Consider the following 21675-nt stretch of genomic DNA (forward strand, 5'->3'; position numbering starts at 1 on the left):
TTGGGTTTGGTTTAAAAAAAAAATAAAAAAAAAATAACCAACCCCCAAAAATTTAATAAATTTAAAAAAAAAAAAAAAAAAAAAAAAAAAAAAAAAATTCTCATGTAAACTTTAGTATATACCTGAATTGCACTACCTGCTTCCACACTTGTAAAAAGACTGTCAGCTTGAGCTCACAAGACTTCAGTACTCAGCAGTTTTGTACAAATGACCCTTAAGTACAGTTTAATCCCTTTAAATAAATGCAAAGGGAAAAAAAAAAGAAAAAACACATACACAAAAACCATCATAATAAAGAGAAGCAGAATGTATACTGAGCACTATAAATAATGTTCATATCAACAACAAAAGTCCTGATTCTATGATATTTGTTAACGAGGATTGTTTGGCATTTGAAAAATTGTTCCAATCCAGTTAACATAGGGGCAATCATCTTTACTAGGAATCACAATGATAAAAACTGGCAGCTTTCTTGCTGGAGGACATCATGATCCATTAACAAAAGCAGTCACCACAAATAAAGGGGTTTTAAATGCTTTATTTGTCCATTTGAAATGATTAGTATTTATAATCAACAACATAAATCCACCCCTCAGTGAAAGACCTGACAGCTTGTTACTGGCAAGGATATTACAGCCTGCTGAAGGGTGAAGAATTACACATATGAGTGAACAACATTATATCACTATTAGATCCCTTTTCTCTTCATAAAACAGTTTAATCCTCTAACGTTAATAAGTTAAGATTAGAAAAAATAATCAATATTTTCAGTGACAAAATACATTGTGCTTAGTACACAATATGACAGTAGTTTATTACATTAGTGCATTAAAGGGTAGTAAAAAAGACCAACTGGACAACTCCTTTGGATAAACTGCATCTTTGCTAATCTCTCTTATACGAAACTGCTTGCAGTCCACACAAGCTAACATGAACTCTTTAAGAAACGTGCTACTAGGAAAAATCATCACAGCTGAAACAAGTTTATTCTGAGAACTCATTCTTCTGTATTCATATTACTTGAATATAAGGACCTTAAGTTAAATTCCTTCACATCTGGATCCCAGTGACATCCCTTCTGAAATCAAGCAAATAATGAACAGATTTGCACCCACACTGTGACTATCAAAATGCAACTCAACTGGAAAGCTGGCTTTCATTTTTTACCCAGTTAAATAAACAGTTAATACTTGAAAATCCTCTACAAGAGTTTTAAAGTTTAGTCATTTAGATCATTCTTCAAGGTTACTGCTTGTGTGAAATCTGCACTTATGAATGATTCATAACCAATTAATAGTGGTATCAGTGGTAATTGTTGAAAGAAATAAAACACTCATCTGTACTTAGGAAATTGAGATCTCTCCAAAACTTGACTTGGAAGATAACCTTCTTAAAAAAAGTCTAGTAATAATTTGTGTTGCATTAACTCTACCTTAGCTGAAAATATCAAAGAGCAAAGTCAATGCTCACTGAAATTAGCTTTCAAAATAAAATGGATCAGAGTAATATTTAGTATAAGTTGAAGTATATTGCAAATCTGTTTCTCAAAGATGAGATACTGCATGCTACAGAGAGCCTCATACAAATATTAGTGCCCCGTCACACCTCCAGAACTTCTTGTTCGCCAGTTAAAAAAAGGATGCAGACATGGGATACATTTTGTTATGGAATAGACATCATTTTCATTCAAAAATGACCAACAGAAAAATTCAGAAGCCAACTCACGAAGACAGCATTTGCTATCTCACTACAATCTGGATGATTTTTTTTGATAGCACAGTAACTTCAAAAAACAGTGAAGTAGCAACAAAAGAGAATCCCTCTTTTCTGAAGGATTCAGAATTCAATCTGAACTTCATGCAGCCTAGGAGTAGGGATACTGTTGGACAGTAGTGCAGCCTGATAAACCAATCAATTCCATCTGTATCCATCTGCTGTCACCTTATGATTAGACTGCAAGGCCTTAAAATATATATTTTTTTCATTTCCTTTTATGCAAGGACATGATAGTACCCATACCTTCTCTGTGCTACAAAAACAACCATCTGAGTAACATTTTCATATACTTCAGTTTCTGCTCAAAGTTTTAGATCCATCACAAATGAGAGATGGATGCTCAAGCTTCTAAAAGACAGTTTTTCCACATTTAGCCTGGCATAAATTAAGTACCCAAGACCCAGTTTTTATTCTTGTACAATGCAAAACAAAAATAAACCACAAAAAAAAAAAAAAAACAAAAAAAAAAAAAAAAAAAAAAAAAAAATCATTCCATAACGGCTATCAATAATTAATTGATTATTAACCTTTTAATCTATTTCAACCTTTTTTTTTTTTTAAAAAAAAAAAAAAAAGGAGGTAGTTGAAACTTAAGGCACATCCTGCATTGCCTAATCACCCATAAGAGATTTCCCTTCTGCTCAAAAGAAATATTTTTAAGGCTAGAGATAAAAGTTGGAAGTTGTAATCAAACACACCTTTAGCATTGTAATGTTGAGACTGACTGTAGCATAAATAGACAAAACATTGTTTTTCTTAATACAGGAAAAAATAGGTTCTTCATCCAAATGAAATCTGAAAGTAATTATAGTATAGCTGCATGGGGCCACTAGATCATTAGGCTTATTGGTATTTAATTCTTACAGTGAAAGAAATGGACACAGTCATGTTAGTGTTAAAAAAAAAAAAAAAAAAAAAAGCATCTTGAGAGGCCCTTATCTTCTGTTAACTTTCAAATTTGGCTTGAAAATGAGATAGGAAGTTAAGATCTGATCATTTTTGAATAAAAGGATCTATGATTTTGTTTTCATCGTTACCTTGAACTAAAATTTACCCCCAGAATTCTAAGAGTAAAAATTCCATAGCAACCAGGGGATGAAACTTACACTGGTAATGAGCAATGTAAAGCTTTATAAAATAACAGGGTGAGAATTCAGATTCTTTGCCAACAGATCAGTGTCAGTGTTAAGCTGTCCCCAAAGTTTGAGCTGACTCTTCTTCAAAGTATGATGACGTTCTCCAAATGCAAAAGCTACCTCATCTAGCTTCAACATGGAAGTTGTCAAACTGTGCAAACTCAAACGAGCGAGTCCCAATAGCAGCCCAGCCATTACTTGGTTGAGAAATGGTGACGTTCTCCCAGAGCGGATAACCATTTAACAGTCCTGAGGCAGAAGTGCCCTGGCAGAAAAAAGGGAAAGAGTTTGTTTTGTGAAATCCAGTGATCAAGTGTATTCACACCAAGACAATCTGTATGGCAGACAAGGCAAGTCAAAAAGATGTCCAGTGAATTTTCAACTACACTTCACATGCTTTCCATGCAGAGGCACTTCTAAATATTGCTCGTCCAGTGCCTATCAACTCTATGAAACAGATCTAACAGGCTTTTATATAGTGCATATAAAAGGTTTATCTTTCCCAAACTCTCAGCTTGCAAACTCAGTGCAGAATCTCAAAGGTAAACTGTTTTTCCTCTTGCATCTGTATCATATTCCTTCAAATGCTCACCTGTTTTGAGGTGTTTAACAAAACTAGAACTACCTGGAACTACAAACAGTTCTATTACATGACACACCTGGCATTAATTCTGCACAATTAGACACAGGTCAAAATAAAAGGGTTATGTATTTTAGTCATCAAACCAAGGAGAGAAAGGGATTTAGGAACTTTTAAGTAGATTGTTACCATTAATGTTCAGAACAGTTAAAATTTATCTTGCCAATATTAAATTGAAGGGGGGGAACATTCTAGTTTACCTGTACTGAATCTATAAAAATTACAAATATATGTAAAAACAGACTGTCTTTCAAAAAACCTCCTCTACAATTCTTTTATTACATCAAAGGCATTTTTGGTACATGCAACTCTATAGCATCATGATTTGAAGACCAACATCATTGTTTTCTGTTTTAGATAATTTACACTCATTTTTAGTACTCTGTTCAGGCTAGCAAGTCTCAAACTTCATTTTACAGATAGCAATTACTGTCGTAAGTGTGGCTATACAAACATTTGTGAATGCCTCAGATAAAAGCATTCCTTTGTCTATCAATACAAAAGCAGAAAAAGCCAAAAAAACACCAAGCCAAACAGCTTCTAATGTTCATAGACAGTTTATCTGTTAGAGACTTAGCACAGAATTTTACAGAGTTCGTTACAGTACAAGATATCTTCAGAGGGGATTTAAGCTTCCCAATTATTTTAGATCTCTTGCAGTTGCAAAGGTTGTATTAGCCAAGGGGGTTAGGCACCCAGCTGAGGAATTCAAAGCCCTTTAGTTGCAACAATGTCATGTCCAGATAAATTGCACAGGTATATTTAAAGTTTGGTACCACTCTTCTCACTATGATAAAAAATGCAGAAACACCACACAAAGATCCCACACTCTGAGTAGGCTTCTAATCAGCAATGGGCCATTTTTCACATCAAAACAATGCCCACGCTTTCTCAGCACAGGAAAGAAAAATGGCAGTTCATTCAAGTTCCCTAGTTCCAAGTCCTTAAGAGGCATCATACACAGGGCCTTAACATGCAAAGATAATTGGAGTCAGATTTATAAAACAGTTAAGTAGTTCACCAAGAATCTTCAGAACAGGTAGCCAGGTCATAATCATTCTTTCCCAGTTACTTTCTATACCCTCTCCATTTTCTCAAGATCTCTTCAAAAATACAGGAAATAGAATGAGTGGTATTTTAGTCTTCGTTTATATTAAAATATATATCAATGTTTTATGCAGGATCACCTCATGCAAACATTAAAATAGCATGTTTTTGTCTAAACCATTTAGGAATGGAATTTTCATAGCAGATTTTCCAGCTTCTTGACCATGCTCTTACCTGGATGTTGAGAGTAAGCGTGTGCCAAGCATTATGTCGGACACCAGAAAGCCCTTTCATTAATATTTCTTCTCCAGCTGCAAAACATGCTCTAAGTTAGCAAAGTGTCATTTAACTTTTGCCTAGACTGCCAGATAGCATCAAGCTAGCAAAAGGAAAGCATTTCATTTTCAGAGATGTTCAGGACCACCATCTTACTACAGAGGTGTAGTTTACTGTTCTGTTAGGAGCTTTTTTCCCACTGAAGATTCCATCTTTTGGGAGTACAGGTTAACCAAGTGTGACAGTAGCTAGCACACCACTTATTCTACTAAACTTTTTTTAAGTATTAGAAGATTTTAAATCCAGAGGTTTTGAGATGCCACAATGTAACATTGTTTAGTTCTAGTCAAAATTTAAGCAAAGCTAAAATCAGGAGAGAGACTTGGGGAAAAAAAAAAACAAAACAAAACAACTAAGCACTAGAAGAAGAATCTTCAATTATTCAGTTGGCAGTTTCAGCTGCGAGGTAATTTACCACACAGACACCTTCTTAGAAAAATATAAAGATGATGAAAAATAGCTATGGAGGAAAAAAATACCTTATGGCCTAACAAGCATGCCCATCTGAAATAATGAAGTCATTAATCACATTCCCCTCATTTCAGCATGGAAAAAAGTTATTTTCTACTAGGCAATGCTGACATGTCTCAAGAAATAAACAGTGCAGTTCATTCTAAACCCAAGTGTATGCATGTATATACAATAAATATATATATTTATTACACCCAGGTGAAACTTAAGTTGTTGTGGATTTAAACATGAGGTTCCCCTGGAATCAGTGTGTTAAGAGAAGGTAATAGAATTCCCAAGCTACACGTACTCTGCCTACCCATAGAGAAGAAGTAGAAAATGAGCAGGGATCTTACCAAGACTTATACATATCTAAAGAGAGTATTAAGAGGCTGGAGCCATGTTGTTTTTTCGTGGTGCCCAGGGACAGAACAAGGAAGAAATTGGCACAAACCAGAATGTAAAAAACTTCACACAAACAAGGAAAAACTTTACTTCAAGGGTTACAGAGCACTGGGACAGGCTGCCCAGAGCAGTTGTAGAGTCTCCTCTTAAGATATTCAAAACCCTCCTGGACATTTTCCTGTGCAACCTGCTCTAGGGAGCCTCTTAGCAGGAGAGCTGGAGTAAATGATCTCCTGAGGTCCCTTCTAACCCCTACAGCTCTGTGATTCTGGAGATATTTGAAAGGATATCCAGAAAGCTGAGAATGAGAAGTGGAGCAGCCAGTAACCTTCAGATGATCTAGCCATATACAAAATGCAACCACTGTTACAGCACAATGAATCAAATTCACAGTGATTGCAGCTGAATAACAAAACCAGAATGTACATCATTTCTATCAAGGCTATCAGTGCAATACGCCCATCTATCAGCATCCAGTTTAGGAAAGGGCTTCTTACCTAGGTCACCAGTGACTCTGTAGGTGCCATCTGCATAAACCCAGAAGAAAACTCCTTTGGTACGACGAACATATATCCCACCATTGTCTACTCTTCCAGCAATGAACACACCCCCATCAAGTGGCTTTTCTATGTAGATGTCACAAGTGACTGTCAGATTTACCCTGTAAGAGAAACAGTGTGTTTTAACAGGCTGAAATTATCTGATTTTTTTCCTGAGGTAATACTTCATCTCAACTGTGAAGTACCACATTATACATTTAATTACAACTGTTAAGGAAAATAACCTACCATCAGGCAAAGAAATACCAGAATAATTTGATAGCACTTAGAAAATTTACTTAATACCCCTCCACTCCTCAGACTGCAGTACAAGCCTCTCACAAGTAAAAATTAACCAACCCTATTAATGCTTGCTCAAGAAATTCAGTACCTACATTCCTTATCTTAAGTTACTTGTAATGAACTGTTGCTAGTATGGATACAGTCAAAAGGTCATATATAAAGAAAGTTTCCAGCTATACATAGGTTTTGTTTTTTTTAAGTGTGTGAAAAACTCCTGTATAACCTCAGCTTACAGATAAATCAATAATATGTATTTATGGTAGTCTTCTCCTCCATCTCTTGCATCAGAATTAAGATTTTTTTCTTACTGCTTAAGCATCAGTTTATTGGATACATTTTCATTAGACAAGTCATTTAAGACCTTTCTTATCTTCCTTTGTATTAAACACAAGACCCCCACATTTTTCACAATATTATAATAACACTGGGAGCAAAGCGTATTAAATATCAATAATTACAGCATGCAGCTAGGTTTGAACCTAGCTTCATGCTTCATCAGAGCAAAACAAAAAATTTCAGAGTAGCTACATAAACTTTCACAAAATTAAAATCCGAATTAAAACCAACTAAACTCTTGAGTGAAATTAAAGAATTGCTATTGATAACTGAAACGAAAACATCTCAGAAATTCAGAGCAAATTTAGTTTAATATTTTTATATTGTGCATTAATAGTTGAAAACATGTACCCAAGAAAAGATCAGGCAAACTGGACCTGAACTTGAAAATTTTCCTTATAAAAGTTAAGAGGTGAGTAAAGCTTCAATAATCAGTTGAATATTCAAGAAACAAGCTTTATTTTGAAAAGACACTAATCCAGAAAAAAAATAGAACCAAAATGAAGTGGGAAGTTTCTGGAGATTTCAGTGCAGTAATTTAAGTGTACTATCTGTTACATAGATCATGAGATATGACTGGCTCAATGAGGGGAAGCTGGTTATAGGGGAAAACACGAAGCTTTAATACAGGACTGCAAAAGTACACATCTAGAAACTCAAAAACAACCTTCAGCTACAAGACAGTGGTGTGCTTATAGGCTTCAAAGCAAAATGATTCAATAACTCGTCAAGGCCAGAAACAAGAATCATAATACATGTTCTAAAAAAGCATCACTGACCTGATAACAGTGAAAAAACAGACAAAACAGTTATTTGATACGTTCTCTAAAAAGAATTAAAGTCTCTTCCAAATCGTAAAAATAATAAATCAAACTTAATGCTTAAGTTTATTAACTACTGTTACTAAGCCAATTATTCAACAGGTTCTTATCCAAATACTTTTTAAATTTCAATATTATGCTAAGACCATAGAATGATAGAATCATAGAATCACCAAGGTTGGAAAAGACCTAAAAGATCACAACACAACATCAAACCCTTTCCTTGAACACCCCCAGGGTCGGTGACTCCACCACCTCCCTGGGCAGTCCATTCCAGTGCCTGACCACCCTTTCTGAAAAGTAATACTTCCTCATGTCCAGCCTGAATCTCCCCTGCCGTAGCTTGAAAGATATACTGCTTCATTCAAAACTATCACCACTATACCTCCTAGAATGAATGATAACTGTACTCTAGTAAATCTTTGCTACATCTACCCAAGAATACAACTGTTCTAAGCAGTAGGTAAATTAAATATACACAATTCTAGGAACTGCTCAGAAGATGGCAGTCTGCAACAAATATAACAGAATTAACTCCCAAACTATCACAACATGAGATAGATCAAATTAGTAATGATCAAGCAACAATTCAAAATCAAGTAAAATAAATTGAATCAACTTTTTGTCTCTTTTAAAAACAGTGGGGAAAAAAAAAATATCTGTGCACACTTCAAAATTCAGATCCTGCTTTTTTGTTAGTGCTATTTTAACTTAGTCTTCCTAGTGAGCCATCTCACATAATTATTCCAAAAAGTAGCTTGAATAAATGTGCCCCATAGGAGTCTAAGAAATCTTTTCCCAAGGCAGTGGACCACTAGGAGATGAAATGAAATCTTCATCTTTGGATGTTTTCAAGACTTGTTTAAATAAGGTCTTGTTGACCTGACCTTTTAATAGTGATGGTAATAGCACCATGCAGGGCTCAAGAACTTAAGTCTCTTTAATCATCATTTCTACATGACTACAGACTGGTTGAAGGTAAAAACATTTCTCTATATTTCTCTTGCACTGAATAAGACAAATGAAAGAGACCAACAAATAATAATTCAAACTATTAAGGACACCCTTTCCTCAGATGTCAACAAAAAGTAGTATTTACATACCACTGAAAGTTTCCTATGATGCTGATTGTCTGGTCTGCATCAGAAACCCAAGTGATGGGTCGCTGAATCACCACCTGTCGGAGTGTGAAAACATGATCTCCTGGGTCAGAGCCATTTACGAAGTACTCAAACACACCCGTCTGATCTGCAAAGTTTGGAGCTTCGCTGAAAGGTGGATTACCTGTTCAGAGAATAAAATGTCAGCACCAAAACATTTATTTTTCTTTTGTGGACCTTGATGTCAGAGATTTCCTCTGAAGCTACCCTCCAGGCTTCTGCCTTATTGTATCAAAGTAGTCTTTTATACTAGAAAAATACGCAAAATCAAGTTTTAGAAGTTGGAAGCAGGACCATTTTTATAAATATACAAAGTTTCTTTTTTTTTTTTTTTTTTTTTTCTTTTAATGTAATCGTGGAATTGTTTGGGCTGGTGTTTGAGCTGGAAGTGACCTTTTAAAGGTCATCTAGTCAAGCTGCCCTGCAAAAAAAACAAGGACACTTACAGCTAGAACAGGTTGCGCAGAGCCTGGTCCAACCTGACTTTGAGGATCTCCAGGTTTCTTGGTATCCAGCCTAAATCTTCCCTCTCTTAGTTTGAAACCATTTCTCCAGATCCTGTCACCACAGATCACGATAAAGAGTCTGTCTCTTTCCTTGTAACAGACCTCCTTTAAATACTGAAAGGCTGCTATCAGGTCTCCAGAGACAATCTCTCATCGAGGCTGAAGAGCCCCAGCTCTCTCAGCCTATCCTCACAGGGGAGGTGTTCAATTCTTTTTACATTCCCTTAAAAAAGTAGTTCACTACAGTTGAGATACAACTTCGCATCAAGAATTTTAAAACTGTAGCAGTCACTTAGTTAAGAGCTAGAATAAAATTAGCTGTCTTGGAACTGAGGTATACATACACAAATAATCAGAGAAAAATAATGAAACATTCAAATTACTTCATGTGTTCTACATCAGATGACTCAAATACCACAACTGTTACGGCCTTTCTACAGTGAGACTATATCTGTATGAGAATTAAACTTTTGATAAGAGATTTCTGACTTACGAATATTAAAGTCATCTTTGTAATTTGAAGGAAAGGGTTGAGGTGGTGGAGGCTCTGGGCAGCTACACTTCCGTCCTGTCTTAAGTGTAGTTAAAGTATAGACTTCATCCACATCTAGGTCTAAAGAAAAACTTCCCCTCCAGATCTGGAATTAAAAGAAAGTTCAAGTCGCAAAAATCAAATTGCAACATAAAAAAAATCCAAGCTTCTGAGTTCAAGGATATCCTCTAAAGTTCGATTTAAGGCAAAAATTGCCTCAACATTTAATACCCTCAAGTTTTCATTGCTTCCAGGTAAGTTTGTATACAGCTAGTAAAACTTTAGTCAAAGAGAGCTAATAAAGCACACCTGAAATATACAGTTGAAGCACAGAAGTGCAGCAGTTCCAGGAATGGGGGAAAACACACACCTGAAACTACAGAGAGTACTAGAATACTCCTTCGAGGGCAAGATTTAAGTCACAGTACATACAATGCTCTGTTTTTGAGAAAGGCTGCTTTAACAGAAATCAGTTTGTGTTGAATATCCCACATTCTCACATTCTCATATTTAGGGTAGTACAAAAAAAAAAAAAAAAAAAGATCTCAAAGGTTCTCTTCTAAAAAATATTTATTATAAACGCACCCAGTGAGCACATAATTCCCAAAGTCTTGGAAAAGAATACAGGTAGAGAGGCCAGAAAGCTGGAAGGTTATCACCTTTAGGCCACATAAATACTATAGATATCATCCTGCAAATCCTTCTGTAGCAGGAACAAAATTGCTAAACCAGACTACTTTTAACACTCAGCAGAGTATAAGTTAGCATAAGCACAACAAACAACGCTGAGGTACACTATGCAAACATTTCACTGTAATTCAAATGTATAGGTTGAAAATCAAATGTATAGGTTGAAAATCAAATGTATAGGTTGAAAATGTAGTAAAGTGGGCCCAAAAACTGAAAAAAGGACATCCACATTCTTCATTATCACACTAGAACCACTTAAATCATTACTCTCAAAGCACATACCTATTGAAATGCTGCAACGTTTCAGACTTACAAAACAATTTGTACTACCAGCCTAATGAATGCTTATCTTCATGAATTCACCCTGAAGACCATAAAGCTTCTCTGAAAAGTTACCTTAGATTATTTTGATGTGTGGGATTCCATTTCTTACTTTGCAAATATTTTGTAAATTGAAGTAATTTTATTTTAATTTTATTTTGCAATACCAATTCAAAGAAGTTACAATAGAGTATTAAAACTGATCAACTTACCTTTACAGGATGAAGTTGCTCAAAAAGACTAGAGTTTGCAGATTCAAAACCAAGCTTAGAGTGCCACACCTGAAGCGTTTTCAGGAAATACTGCAATGAAACATAGCATTAAATTAAAAAAAAGAAAAAAAAACAACCAACACAACAACAATTTTACTTTGGCTTTGAAAACTATCAGTGTCTAACTTTTGTTATTGTAGAATTGCTGATCTCATCAGCAGCCACCAATTAACTCAGATAGCCATTACAAACCTTACCTTTTCTTAACTATGCAAGGGCTGATTCAAAAGTAATGCTTCCTACTATATTACATTGGCCCACTGATGCTTGCTGAATGCTTATGAGTACACCAAACAGTTGATGTGAGCACAGTGAGGTGGTGGATGGTATATTTCAGCAGCAGCAACATGAACAACATGAAAGACAAGCCACCCAGAGAACCATGCAGATTATTACAAGCACAGCATGAAATCTATTGATCACAGCTGATAGAAATGTATAGCTAATGGTGATGACTACATTGAAAAATAGTGTTCTGAAGCTGAGAATTTGCTCTATCGAGTTGTGTTCTGTTATTGTGCTCTTTGTTTTATATGTTGTGGTTTCCATGGAAATAAATAGGAGACTTTACTTTCAGAGCAATCTACATGTATCAGTAAGCCATTATCCTAATAACACAGTAATACTACTAATATGAACAGAATACTCTAATACAAAACATGGAGATTCTCAGAATATCTTTTGCTGGGACAGAAAAACAAAACCTGTGTCATATAGTCAGCTGCATCATCTAGTTGCTTTCCCTGGAAAGCAACTGATGACAGCTAGAAAGGTCATGACCATGCCAGCCAAACTGTATCAGCACTTCAGAGCAGTAGCTGCAGAATAAATCCTAATGACAAACCAAATTGTATCTCTGTTCCAGCAATTTTTTCTTCAATATACACAAATACATTGGAAGGTAGTAATAATACAAATTCAGTTTTGACATTGTGTCTTATGGTAAAAAAGCAAATTTAAAAGTTCAGCAGGCATATAACCTCTATCACAGGAGATGAACAATTCTGATATCTTGACATCTTGTCATAGTTTGTGTGTACACACAAGATGCAGTGCAATTCACATTACAAAAGTGACCAAATGTATTTAATGCCTACTTACAAAAGACCCTCTGAGGTAGAAAGTTGCTCGCTGAGGTGAAACTCGGAAGTGAGGCAGTGGAGGTCTGATACATTTAGAGTGATTGTGTGTCTGAAGAAAGGAAAGAAAGAAAGGAATATACATTACTGGAATCTATCAGATGACAGTGTTCAAGAAAAACATAGTACTAACTATAAAAAGCAATACAGGATTAATTTGTAAATATTTATTTCACTATCTTAATGATGATTGCTATTGCACAAACTATAATATTTTTAACTCAGCTTTAAAAAAAACACAGTTTCAATTTCTCACAGAGTGTCATCAAATAAGTTTGTGATATAATGATTACACAATGTTTAGATAGAAAAAAAAAAGTATTTCTGGTGGTCTCAGTAATGAAGCTACACAAGCATTATAGAGGATATTTGCAGACATGGCATAAATTGAAGCAGCCACTTTGTAACAAAATATTTCCTTTATTTATTCTACTTCTGTTGATGTACATTACCATAGTTTCAATTATTATTGTAAGGTTTCCTAGGCCGTCTGTCAGAGCTACAAAGCTTCCACCTCCTTCTAAGTGTCCATCCACCTGCAAGTAGGACCATCCTGGTTGTGTAAATTGCGTTGTGTGCGCTGAGATGGAACAGAAAATCATAAGAAAGTAATTAAATCTTAATAAAGATAACTATAATTTAATATATGAAAATTCCCAAAATGAAGTAACGGAATTTCAAAGCAAATTCTACCCATACGAAAGCTTACAGAATTAAACCAAAACACATTTTAAAACATCTGTTCTGTGGCAGAGAAAACAATCAAGTCAGAAAAAGTACAGAAGAGCTTCTCCTCAAGGAATAATCAACTACATGAGGTAGGGGTTTTTTTCAGCATAAGTAACTGCCAAGTGTAAGACGTTACAATAAGTGTACGACTAAGCAACATGGAAAAAAGAAAATCAGCTCAGGTATTCCAAACTTTTCAGATGACACTATAGCCATTTTTTTTTCCTAATGCTGGGCAACTAGCAGAAGTATAAACATTAAGACATTTGCCTCGATCTTCCTTAATGGCTCAGTACATGCCATCTGCTCTGTGGCAAAGACAGTAAAGACTACAGAAGAACTACTGAGTAGCCACCCTGTTTTCAGACAACACAGAATAAAAGTATTTCCATTTTCCTATGTGCAAAGAAATGATGAATCATAGAGGCCAAGAACCTCAAGTAGTACAAGACTATATATGTTCTTCATTCTATTTTCTCAAATTGAAAGGTATCAGATGTCTAATTTAGGATAAAATAAAAAAAGTGAAGCAAAAAGAACTAGGAAAGTACACTAACCTCTACAGGCACTTCAGAACAAAATAGTTTAATAGTGATAGCTGTAAAAAGCAGCAGTTTATTTCTGCATATAACCTAATGGTCAAATTTGCCTCCTTATAAGATCTTTCTGCTTCCTACTGAAATAAGCCTTTAAATTCTTTTAAGAATTTAAAAGACATTCCATGAAGCTTCAATGTGTTTTTGTACCACTTCAATGTAGTACAAAAAATAACACACATAGAAAAAAGACTCTCACAATACTATTATGGAAACTTTTTTTTTTTTTTTTTAACCTGTAATCCAAATAGGTGCTTCTACTTTATAGTGGCCACTCCATGGTTCTTGTGCTGTCATCAAACCACATCGACCAAAGGGCAATTCTTCATAATAACTTGCCACTAAGTTCCATGCAATAGTTCTGGGAAAAAAAAAAAAAAAAAAAAAGTTTGTTTAGCTGATTATTCATATGAATAGCATTAGATCAAGTTAAAACAAGAATTTACTCTGCTTTTTTCCTCCAACACACAGTGAAAAAACAGCTTCCTAGCTCACAGTAAAAAATAAAATGAAATAAAATAAAGAAGTATTTCAACACTAAAAGAATTTTCCCAGCTAAAAGGAGAGAGAATACAAGCAACCCCTTCCAGAGCCACCTCCAAAAAAAGCAAAATGATGGTAAATCAAAAGCAGAGAGAAAAAGAATCAATTTCCAGAGTTGAGAACTTCATTAGAAAAAACTAAAACAAAACACAATACATCCTCTGGTTGTATCACCATTAAAAGCTGCACATTAAAGGAAATGTGCACCTGAGGATTAAAGACTCCATCCATACTTCCTAACCAAATCAGTAGGGAGAAAAATAGTAGAAGTTCTGATGCTTCACAATTTTTTTTTTATTAGCTTTGTGATTGGTGGTGATGATCTTTTGATGGGCTTGCATTTGTTTGCTTTTTAAGCACCAGTGAGAAATATTAACAGTCTTTTCTGCACACATAAAGAATGTAATATAACCCTAACCAGCCATCTTCCAGGATTTATTTTGAGAATTTATTGGGACACCGACACGGTCAATTCTTTTTAGGTCTTCTGATTTGTTCTTCAAAGCAATCTCATGCTAGGACCTTAAACTTAAAGTCCGTGCAGCCATAGGTATGCAAATACAGTTTATGAAAGGAGTTCTATAGGAAACAAAAGCTGGCATGAAATAACCCATTTGTACACAGATGAGCACAAAAGGCTCATGTTCTGAAGTTATTACTTAAGACTTATCTATTACAGGATATATGCATTTCAGGAAAGATTATAAATTCCTCTAAAAATGTGCTCAGAAAAAAACCCTCAACAAGATTTTCAACTCAGCAGCTTCCTCAAGATAAAGTTCTGCATAAATTCAATATAAAACAACCATAATGGAAGGAACTCAAACTTCAAGGAAAGAAGGTTTATATTTTTGCTAATAAATAAATTCATTTCATTAGGAAGCACTGATTTTCAGTATAAAAGCTGAAATGAAAGCAGTATTGAATTTACAGACTTTGATCTTTTTGATAATAATTTCTGAATATATGATCTGGTTACCACATTGCTAATCAAATGGGGCTTATACAATTGCAAAGGGCTCGTAAAAAGAAGAGAACAGGAATAAGGCAGAAATAACCCCACAGATACTAAAGGACATGAGTGATAGGAATTCACATAGCCAATATGTTAAAACTTTAAATTTGCTCAAAACAAGATTCACAGAAGATAGTCAACTTGAATTTCCCTTTATGAGCATGCAGGTGCTTGCTGCTGTGCTTTGTTTCAAGTATTTCAGGTAAAAACATTTATCTTTATTAACCCAAAATGAAGTTACATAAAAGCTAAAAGCCTTGAAAGTGATTTTGCCTAAATATTGATGCTTTCATTTTTAGCTTTTCACTGAAAACAAAGTATGTGTCCTATTCCGTTTTAAAACTGATTTACCTAATTTCCCAATAACTTTCTTCCGTATTTCAATTTGGCAAGAAAACATACAGAAGTTAATGAAGATATCAAAAGATTACAGCAAATTTTAGAATGGATCCTCAGAAAGATGTTGTACAGAAAACAACAGATAATAAAATCCTTACACCTATTACCTTTAACTAAAGATAAATAACTGATAGAGACCCTGAGAAATATTCAGCTAGGTTAACTTCATTGTTATTTTCCTCCTGGGTTTTCATGTTAGTTCTTCTTAAGAAGAATTACTTTGAAAAGTATCATCAGAAACTAAAAGATCTGAACTCAGCTGCATAGGCCCACATGAAACTGTAACTCAGAAATGCCTTACAGCTGCCACAAAATTTTTTCTCCAAGTGGTTAAGTACAGTAGTCTTCACATCTCAGACTATCTGAATTCAGACTGACGGAGAAAAGAGTTTATCTACAGTTTTAACATAGCAGATGGATGTGTTACGTGGTACTTTAGATAATCCTTACAAATGAAGTTCTAAAAGCTATCAGCAATGCACAATACTTACGAGGTCATGTTTCCATTCACATAGTTTTGGTTTAGGATCCGAGCCCAACAGCCTGCACCTACGTCATCGTTGAAAGTACTATAATCTTCCGAAGCCCACAGTTTCTTCTGAGTCAGTAAGGCATTTGGCACTGTTTTTGTCCCAGGATAGTGAGCCCTACACAATATTTTAAAAAGAAAGAGTGCTTATCACAAAAAGAAAATTCATTGCTGCTGTTTGTATTTCCAGGCTTAATTGCTCTCCTCCAAAATGAAAGTTAAAAACAAACTTGCTTTAGAATAATTCTAATAGAATAGAAAACTTGTACTACAGAGAAATCTGTAATATACCACAGCTTGCTGCATTACCATCAGTTCAAGATTACTTCTTTAAAACATATCAACCTAAGTAAACCTAGGCTTAAATACGTCATGTAATTGCTGCAGCTTGCTAAAGTAAAGCTTTATCTTGAAATTGACCTTCTGACCTTGGTAGCATATTACAGTTACTTTTACAAGTTATCTGACAGGGTCTTAGCCAAACTTTTAAATAATTATAAATTAACAGTAAGATACAGCACAGGAGATTACAAACACTGCTGCATTTAAATCTTAGCAGCTAAACGTGAACTTGGCTCTTGCACACATTTCTAATAAGCTCAGGTTTCAAGAACGCATGCTGAGTGGACCGTAAGAGCTAAGAGGTGTAAACTGAAAACAACTGAAACATAATGAAAGCTAGTTTTCTGCACAAGACCTTCCTTAGTATGAGCACAGATACGTTCTCCCACATAAAGACTACTGGTCATATTCAATCACAACACTGATTCAATGTGGCAAATTATTCTGGCTGAAATAAAATCTCGTAAAACACTTGCAGAAATCCATCATTCCTCTCGGTTTGGGCCCACTGAACACACTAAATACACGCTAAAACTTTAAATACAAGCTAAGTCTTGGGCTTTTTTTTTTTTTTTTTTTTTTTACTAATGGGCTAAAACTTGACAAATGTAATTAATTCATGAGTCAGGAATAAATAATAAAAGATAACAGAGGTATTTCTATGGCTATTTCTATTCATCTTTCTGATGGCTGGTTTCAATTATTTTCCCCTCTATTCAAAAACAGGCAATTTCCCAGAGTTGTAGTCATTTGTACTTAGCTTCACTAGTGGTAACATAACATACAGTAGAGACTTCAGCTATATCCTTGCCTCTGCTGTGCAGGATGGCATACATTTTCCCTTTGGCTTGGAAGCACAAGTAATACCTTAGTACTGAGCGAAGGTTTTTGTAATGGCATGAAGCTAGCAAAGACAATGTAAAGAAGGAATAGATCTGCACTTCTACACTTCATGTCCTGCAAATCTTTTTTTTTAAATGTTGTCAATATCTCTGCCAAATAAAAACTATAAGCAGTATCTTTGCTTCATTCAAAACCCACTTGTTAATAACATTCATTTTTTGTCCCATCTGCAAGCAGGTAAAACAGTGTCACCATCAGTTATGAAATTTATCCTTTTTCTCTGCTCTTAGACATACTTCCAATTACTATTAATGAACATGATTTACACTGTACTTGCATTTTACTCAGACACAGCTGTTAAACAAGATGATTTTTACCTTAATGCCTAAACTAGTTCTAATGAAGTAGGATGTAATTAATAAGTTATTTTCAATCCATACAAAAAACTACATTCGTTTTTAAAAAGTAAATAAATTATTTTTAAAAGACTTAAAAGCACTGTAGCATATCTACTTCAAGACCAACCCAAATGAACAGAGTCAACATTTGCTATCCATTTACAGTGCAAACTTTCACAAGGGTAAGTGTTGATTTGTTGAATTAATTGTAAATTAAAACAAACAAACAACACAACAAACAAGACTAGGCTAAAACATTATTTTGGATATCTGGTGCCACTCTACAGCCTCAGCAATTAACAACCAGCAAAATAAAGGAGAAAAGCTGTAGCCAGAACAATAGGTCTTACTCCTTTGACAGTGAAAACAACCTTTTTATGGCACCAGAGAATAATGGATACATAAAGTAATTGATCAATTTAAGGACCACTAGCATCTTCAGGAAAACAAGACTCCTAAACACCTACTCTTACCACTGTCCAAGAAGATGAACTGTAACAGGGCACTTACGCTTCATCCTTATAGATATGATGCTTCAATAGAAGTAGTGGGATTTTGGATTCTTTGCCCAAAAGAGCAGGAAACTAGGCATACTATAACAGAAGACTGTTTCATAGAGGGAGCAAAAAAAGTAACACATACCATAAAAAAGATGAAAAACAATGAATCTTAATGGAGATAATAAGAGGAATAGTAGGAACACAATTACAATGAAGCCATAGGCTTAAGCTTCCTACCAGAAAAAAAAAATTTACTAAGTTTTACTATCAGTGCTCACATTTTTCAAACCACTGCTATTTACTTAAAGTAGTTTAATAATATATTTTCATCATTTGATTCTCCTTTCAGTTTCCTGGAGCCAGAGAAAAGAGAAAACAGATGCTTCATTTTATTTTTATTTTAAATAAATGCACATAATGGCTATTTTTTGTTTTCAACTTTCATATCTTAACAGTGGCTTATTACCAGGGCCTCTAATTGTTCAATAACAAGTGGTAACAATTTTTAAAAGTCTTATCAGATTAGACGTGTTTTATATAGCAGATGATGAAGCAATATACCTCATGTGGAAAAACTCACATGTCCTGTGAAGAGCAGCTGCATTAAATTGGTGTACAAGTAACATTATGAAAAACTTATTTACTTAAAGGCTTACGTGATTGCATCACATAACTGCCTACAGTGATTTTTTTCTTAAGAAAATAAAAGCCTTTGCAGTATCTTTTATTTTGCATACAGCAGCGTGCTGAAGAAGAGAAGGGAAGAAAAAAGATCAGTAGAGAAATAGATTGTTCCACTGTTTTTCCTCTTACGCACCAGTACAAGAACCCAGAAATTAGACTAAAATGGAAAAAAAATAAAACCACAACTATATAAACACTCTCACTGCTATAAAGCTTTGCAGAAAAGCAGTACCTGCAAAAACCTGAAAATCAAGTACCCAACATCTCTAGAAAATTTGCCAGCTAGCAACACTTATTTTCCTACTTTTCATGCTAACTCTGGCCTGAAAGTACTTGGGACAGTTCCAATTCCTGCTATTACAAGTATCACACCATGGAAAAACATAACGTTGCCATGTTACTCCTAGATTATTAATTTGTGCATAATAAGGTTTTGAAAAAATTCTACAAAAGCCTTGGCTTCTGTGACACCTATGTTAAACTAAATGCATATTTAAATCAGGTCTGCTTAAGAACACTGATACTTTTAACCAAAGTGACAAGACTTGTCATCTGATGGTGTTCTGAACTCAAGTGAAAAATGAAATTTTCTGTTATACTTACTGATGATCTATAACAATTTTGTTTCCTCTCAACAAACTGCAGGAAGATAGGGAAAACTTTTCAACATGGAGAGTCTGAATAACTTGGTCTCTAACTTTATATAAAACATGTTATAAACAAGTACTACATCTGAAGTACTAAGAATTAGTGCAGAATTTGTAAGTCCATCTTTAAAAAATATCCCCCCTTCCCCAGCTCAAAAATTACAGTGGCTGATTTTTTTTGTGTGTGTAGTTTCAAGTTAGAAAGAATCTTAACAATATTTCTATGACGAAAAATGCACCACTGAAGCATGTTTCCCATCAGCCCATAAGCCAGCTGATTATCTATTACATAAGTCTATTTCAGCTTCCTACTAAGACTGAATCAGAGTAGGGACTATAAAACTTAGATCTCTCACAAAGACTAAAGCAACTATGGTTTACTGGCATGAAAACAGTTAAGCTTCAGGAACTGACACTGAGTGCATGTTTGCTGTTGCCAAGAAAGGAATCCGTATCAAAATGCTGGCATCATGACAGCTACAGATTTGTACCTGTCAGAGAGTTGGTAATTGCTTTCACTTATTGACCCTCTTGTGGATCTGCAAGAAATTATTAGGATACTTCTTTTTCAGAATGAGAGGAGGGGTTGATTTTTCCAGGGCACTGACTCCTATCTATGTTTGGAAGGAAAGACTTCATTTCTACATGTCCCATAGGTTGAACAAGAAAGACTCAAGTTGAAGCAGGAACAGCCATGTCTGAGAAATGTGATTGGGTCAGCCAAGTCTACATAACATCATAATTAAAATCTAGAGTTACAATAAAAGTTAATGACCAGATCTTACGTGTTTTTATGCAGAAGTCAGTAATCAAATTTAGTCTACCTTTGCAAAACATGACCACCAAGTGATGAAAACAAGAACTGGAAAAACAAGTCAGTCAGTTTAATGCTTGGGAAGCATACAACTTCAATCATAACAAAATGGGATCTGAGAACCAAGACATTATTGTAACAAAAAAGTAAAAGCTTCATTTAGTTTCTGGATCACATTAATTTCTCTAACAGCAGAGTGTTGGAAGTCAGTAAATACAAGGCTGCACATAAAGCTGTAAATTTAAAGCACTTTTTATATATAAATATAGGAACTGAAGCAAGCTTCAGGGTAAAAAGATTTTACTAAAACCCATTCAAATCAACAAAAGTGCAGTCACAGCAAATGAGAGTCTTGCACACTATAGGAAACTCATGATTCAGTTAAAAGTCTTAAGCTGCAATCAGGCTAGCATTTGAGCTCTCGAACAGACTGGGTCTTACTAAACCACTTGATGTAGGTTAGTGAGAAAGACTACAGCATCAAATCCACAGCATCAAACCCATAACAGTACAGAGGTACAGCTTTGGCTGTGCTATTTATAAACAAGCAAAATAAAGACAAGTTGTGAATAAACCAGCAAGAAAGATAAAAGGAGAACCCCCTACCCAATGACATCGACCACTTCGTGGAGCTCAGAGTCAATCAGCAAGACAAAGGAAATGGGCTCCCACAGTCTATCGCTGGCTATGATCCTCACCTGCTGCAGACCATTCTTATCCAGTGTGTACCTCAACAGCTTTAGGAGAAAAAAAAAAAGTAAAGAACAAAGAGAAGGAATACATGAAAAAATGTTTTTCAAATTGTCAAAAAGTTCGTACTGGGAAAGGCACCAGCTCCTTCAGAACTCTTTGAACATACTCAAAAAAAACCCAACAAAACAATTATGATTCAATTCTTGTTCTGATAACTGGAACAAAAAACTTTTAGACCAAACAACATTTAATAAAGCAATTGTCAAGCACAAACTGCTTTCAAAAAAAGGACATATAGTTCTTTTGTCATGCCAAATCCCAAATTACATAACAAAAGCAAAGTGAAAAACATTTGGTGGCTGTTTTCTTACACACACAAAGCTGCAGATGAAGCTAAGGACAGACAAAACACACATTTTCATGCAAGACATTCTATTTGCAGATCAGCCACTTCAGTGATAAGAGTGCTGAGGGTTAGGCTACAATAACCACTAACAGCAGGACAAGGACAACTGAGTATTAACAGTATAGGAC

At 34.9% G+C, this 21675-nt stretch overlaps 1 protein-coding gene across 2 annotated transcripts in view; it reads right to left on the reverse strand.

Annotated features, from left to right (window-relative positions):
* Positions 1-2673: 2673 nt before the first annotated feature.
* Positions 2674-21675, reverse strand: part of GALC (galactosylceramidase) — a 36966-nt gene continuing 17964 nt past the window's right edge. The window contains exons 7-17 of one of the 2 annotated variants that reach the window (XM_042814453.1): positions 21055-21185; positions 16183-16338; positions 13971-14095; positions 12862-12989; positions 12372-12461; positions 11211-11300; positions 9949-10093; positions 8893-9073; positions 6288-6451; positions 4834-4910; positions 2674-3177 (exon numbers count right to left, since the gene is read on the reverse strand). In XM_042814453.1, the coding sequence (XP_042670387.1) occupies positions 3034-3177; positions 4834-4910; positions 6288-6451; positions 8893-9073; positions 9949-10093; positions 11211-11300; positions 12372-12461; positions 12862-12989; positions 13971-14095; positions 16183-16338; positions 21055-21185 (1431 nt within the window). In that variant the 3' untranslated portion in view covers positions 2674-3033. The remainder of the gene's footprint in view (positions 3178-4833; positions 4911-6287; positions 6452-8892; positions 9074-9948; positions 10094-11210; positions 11301-12371; positions 12462-12861; positions 12990-13970; positions 14096-16182; positions 16339-21054; positions 21186-21675) is intronic. The other variant, XM_042814454.1, reaches the window with a different exon arrangement.

Source organism: Centrocercus urophasianus, unplaced genomic scaffold (genome assembly GCF_019232065.1).
Source record: "Centrocercus urophasianus isolate 14NV4802_14NV808 unplaced genomic scaffold, USGS_Curo_1.0 seq_14, whole genome shotgun sequence".
NCBI classification, from domain to species: domain Eukaryota; kingdom Metazoa; phylum Chordata; class Aves; order Galliformes; family Phasianidae; genus Centrocercus; species Centrocercus urophasianus.